Raw genomic sequence first — 4196 nt, 5'->3', positions numbered from 1 at the left:
CACCAGCGTTTGCCTACACCCGGCTTAGCCACAGGCTCTGTGGCGGCGGCAGAGAACGCGTCCCCAGAGCAGAGCTCAGAGCTGGCAAATGCCCCCCTTGTCGCCCCCCACATCCCCACCCTCCCTCCTCCACGCGAATAATGAAGAGGAGCAAATCACCGATCCCAGCCTCTGTCTCTGTAATAAAAGGATTATTCAGGCGAGGGGAAGAGGAACCCCCAAAGCTGGCAGCACAATCTCCTTCCCTTGTGACTTAGGCTTTTTTCTTAAGTTATTAAAGCTGAACAATATTTCTAATTTTCATTTTTTGGCAGCATGGGATGAACGCGCAGACAGACAGCTGGAAAGCTGGAAGGACACATGGCTCACCCAGGAAGGCAGAGGGGGAGACGGTGCCGTTGCTCCTGGCCACCATGACGCTGATGCCCGTCTCCACAAAGGGCACGGAGAAGTCCACGATCTCGGAACGCTCCTCGTTGATGGTGAGGGAGCCAATGGCCATGTCTGCACGCTTGTAGTACACCTGGGGAAGGGGCAGATGGTCTCGAGATGGGCAGATGGACAGGCAGAGGGACGCAGACCACCTTCCCCAGGCATTTCCTCATCTCCAGCATTTCCAACCTTAACTTTTGTCTTTTTTTAAAAAAAATCTTCTTGAATGACACAAGCACAACCAGCCGAGGGGTTGTAAATGTTCAGCTGACTCCGTCCCTGTTCTCCTCCACCAAGCTTTGCCCATAAGCTCAAGCCAAGCTGTCCCCTGCCCAGAGTGCCACTGCAGACACCCTGACCCTATCTCCGTCAAGAAAGCTCCAGGTCACGGCATGCCCCGAGTGAAGGGTGACCCCCAGGGAGGGCTGAAGGTGGGGTCCAGACCATGCCCACCCTTACCTCACCAATCATGCCGTTCCAGACCCCACGGACAATCTTGCCGTGTTTGCCGTTGGTCACTAGGTAGAGGTCATAGGAGAACTTCACCGCCTTGGCCAGCTTCTTCAGGATGTCGATGCAGAAGCCCTTGCAGCACAGCTTGGTGTAGGGATCCACGAGACCATCGCCACTGAAATCGCACCACGAAAAATGGGTCGGACCAGCCAAAGATGTTCTGAGCACCCTGATGGCCCCCTGGACACCACGTGTCCTGACAGCTGTGGACAGAAGTGCTGAGCTCCACCTTGCTGCTCACCTCCGGGAGGAGTTGGTCTGCTTGCGGCAGGGCACGGTGTTGCGCACGCAGACCCCGGTGCTGGGGTCTGTGTTCTCCACGATGACGAAGGGTCTTTCCTCCAGCGTGGCCACTGTCAGGTGCCGGTTATCAACCACAGGCTGCAGGAAGGAGCCGTAGCGGGGCCAGACCGGGTACTTCATGTGGATGATGCCATTCTCCCACTTGCCCACCTGCTCACGAGGGAGAGCACACCATCACCCCAGTGAGGGGCTCTGGGGGTCACACGGGATCCCGTGCCCATCCTCCCCATGCCTTTGGGGCTCATTTCTCCCAGAGCATCATTAGACTGGAGCTCAGTGTGGTAAGACCCATCTCAGCACCCCCTTCCCCACACACCCAGTGATGTGTTTCTTCCTGGGCCTCAAGCACCGAGCTTGGGGGAGCACAAATCTGGCCAAACTTCACCAAAATACTTTTAAACTAGAAAAAAAAACACAAAACCCCTCCCTGCCTTGTTCCAGGTCGAGGTGTTTGGCTGCTGCTCTCCAGAAGTGCATTTTATCTCTTTTGGAAATTTTCAGCCAAATTGCAGGGAAAACCCCCCAGTTCTTGGCAGAGCTTTGGTACCTGTCATTGCTGTGAAGCCCCACCAAGGGAACTTTTGGTACCAGCCATAGGTTTTGCATGGGACAACCTGCCCCAGAGTAAGACCCTCACCCTGCTCAGCCACACCTCCCCTCAGTGTGCCCATCCCAGGAGGTCCGGGGGATCCTACCATCTCCCAGAGCCGGTGCTGGTTGAGCGATATCACCACCATGGTGGGTCTGATCAGGTAGCCACCTTCATTGAAGGAGAAGTCCCTGTGCTCCCATGTCACGTTGAGGAGGTGCCTGGTGGATCACAGTGCCCGTAAGCCCCTGCCTGTGCAGCTCTGCCCCATACAACACTCCACCTCCTCCTCCTCCTCCTCCAGCTCCAGCCAGGCTGTCCCAGGGAAAGACATGGGTCTGAGAGCTGGGGACCAGGTTTAGCCCGTACACAAGGGGCAGCAGGGAGCTGGAGAAAGCCCTGACACAGAGGATGGACCACTGCAGGGTTGAGGATGCACAGACTCCCACAGCAGGTGCCACATTTGCACTGCAAAGCAGAGCTGTGAAACCACCCACCCCGCAAGACCCCAGTGGGTCCTGGGTCACAGAGGAGTACGGAAAAAAACAAGAGTTACTCTGGGGAGATGCTTCAGGAGAGACCCAGCCAAGAGGCACCGACCATCAGCTACAGCCCACAGTGAGCATCATCCCCCACAAGCTCCATCCTCCTCCTCCCCTGTCCCTTCCCTCTCCATTTCCCCATTTCCACCATTGCCCACCCATCCCAGTGGGTCCCCAAGCCTCACCGGTAGAAACTGGTGTTGGTGGCAGTGGTCCCAGTGGAGGCCCAGCAGTCCCGTCCCACCTCTGGGAGGTAACCGTGAGCCCGGAAGAAGCTGGCCGCCCCCATGGCAATGATGGCCACCCCGTCTCGCACCTTCTGCCGCAGGCTCAGCTTCCAGCTCTCTGTCACCACGCTGATGAGGCCGATGGGGAAGGAGGCGGGTGGCACCTCCATGTTGCCCACCGTCAAGCTGGGCACAATCCAGACGTAGCCTGGCCCCACAAGGCCAGCTTGTTCTGCCATGGTGAAGAGGTACTCAGCCTCCTCTCGTGAGCAGTAGACAATGAGGACCTGGGCATCAATCTGCCGCAGGAGCCGCTGCGTCCTAGAATTGCTCTGCTCCTGGCTCATCTCGAAGGTGACCACCTCCTGCAGTTCCCAGCCAAAGTAGCTGGCGTCCGTGAAGGAGCGGATGACGTCCAGGAAGATGTTGTAGCCTGGGTAGAGGCTGGTGATGACGGTGAAGGAGCTCCAGTCGTATTCCTCCAGCACTTTGAAGATCACCTGGATTTGCTGCTCGATGGATACTCCCAACTGCAGGAAAGATGAGCCGGGCTCCTGTGGGAGGAGAAGGGGTCAGAAGCTGCTTTGCTTTGGCACCAGGATCCAGGCCTCTGGCATCCATGCAAACCACTTCAAATTTGCCATCATGAAGGTGTGGTCCATGGGCTGGAGACACGCAAAAAGGGACTGATCCACCAGTGGTCTCCAAGGAACCTCACCCCATGCACAGGGTCAAGCCTTGTGTCCTCTCCTCCGTGTCTCAGCTTGTTGATCAAAAATTCATCCATCCTCCAAAGGAGACCAACAATTTCTCCTGAGACCAGGAGGAGTGGGGCAAGGGCCCTGCCAGGAGCATAAATCCCATCCCAGCTCCGACTCACTACCTGCTGCTGGAGCCTAAACGCCTTCTTCCCTCCCACCCCACCTCCCCAGCCATCTGGCCTGTCATTAGCAAACTTTAATTGATCTGATTCTGTCTTAAATGATTCAGCGAATGGCATTTGCAGAAGGTCGTGTGCAGGCAGCAGGGTTTTGCCACTCAGGCCCCCTCCACCTCCAGAGAAGTAGTTTTTCCAACAAGGCTGGTGGTCCAGCTGGAGGGGTGAGCCCCATGGAATCCTAGCCAGGGAGTGGGAGCTGCTGAGGACCTCAGACCCATGGGAGGAGAAGGAAGAGGTTGAGCCTTCAGACAGGTCCCTCCACCATCTCCAAAATAACCACCCCCCGGAGAAAGCTGCAGAAAACCACCCAGACCACAGCAAAGCCATGGCTATTTTTCAGTTGCTTAGAATCTACCTGAGCCCTCTGCACCCACCCAAGTCCATTGCACCCACCTGAGTCCACCGCACCCACCTGAGTCCACTGCACCCACTGTCACCCACCCACAGCTCGGGGTGTTCCAGAAGCAGCAGGTGGTGCAGGCAGGGCTGCCCAAGTGCCATCCAGGCACCCAAAACTCCAGGCAAGCAGAGCAGGAAACCAGTGGCCCGAGGAGCATCAGGGTCTCCAGCCTGGAGGCTGCTGCCATGGGAAGGAGCCAGCACCGGGACCCCTCCGGGGCCCGGCATGGGCAGGGTTAGGGGACGAGCCC

The 4196-nt window shown here is 57.4% G+C and overlaps 1 protein-coding gene across 1 annotated transcript in view; it reads right to left on the bottom strand.

Moving 5' to 3' along the window:
• GRIN2C (glutamate receptor, ionotropic, N-methyl D-aspartate 2C) overlaps positions 1-4196 on the bottom strand; it is a gene marked incomplete at its 3' end in the record, with an annotated part of 8857 nt that overhangs the window by 3672 nt on the left and 989 nt on the right. The window contains 5 exon segments of the mRNA XM_010140366.1: positions 370-523; positions 892-1060; positions 1187-1398; positions 1944-2085; positions 2565-3160. Of these exon segments, the coding sequence (XP_010138668.1) occupies positions 370-523; positions 892-1060; positions 1187-1398; positions 1944-2085; positions 2565-3160 (1273 nt within the window).

The sequence above is a fragment of the Buceros rhinoceros genome, unplaced genomic scaffold, assembly GCF_000710305.1.
Source record: "Buceros rhinoceros silvestris isolate BGI_N320 unplaced genomic scaffold, ASM71030v1 scaffold29837, whole genome shotgun sequence".
NCBI classification, from domain to species: domain Eukaryota; kingdom Metazoa; phylum Chordata; class Aves; order Bucerotiformes; family Bucerotidae; genus Buceros; species Buceros rhinoceros.
The sequence above is the reverse complement of the archived record's forward strand: the minus strand, read 5'-3'. Positions and strand labels throughout refer to the sequence as shown.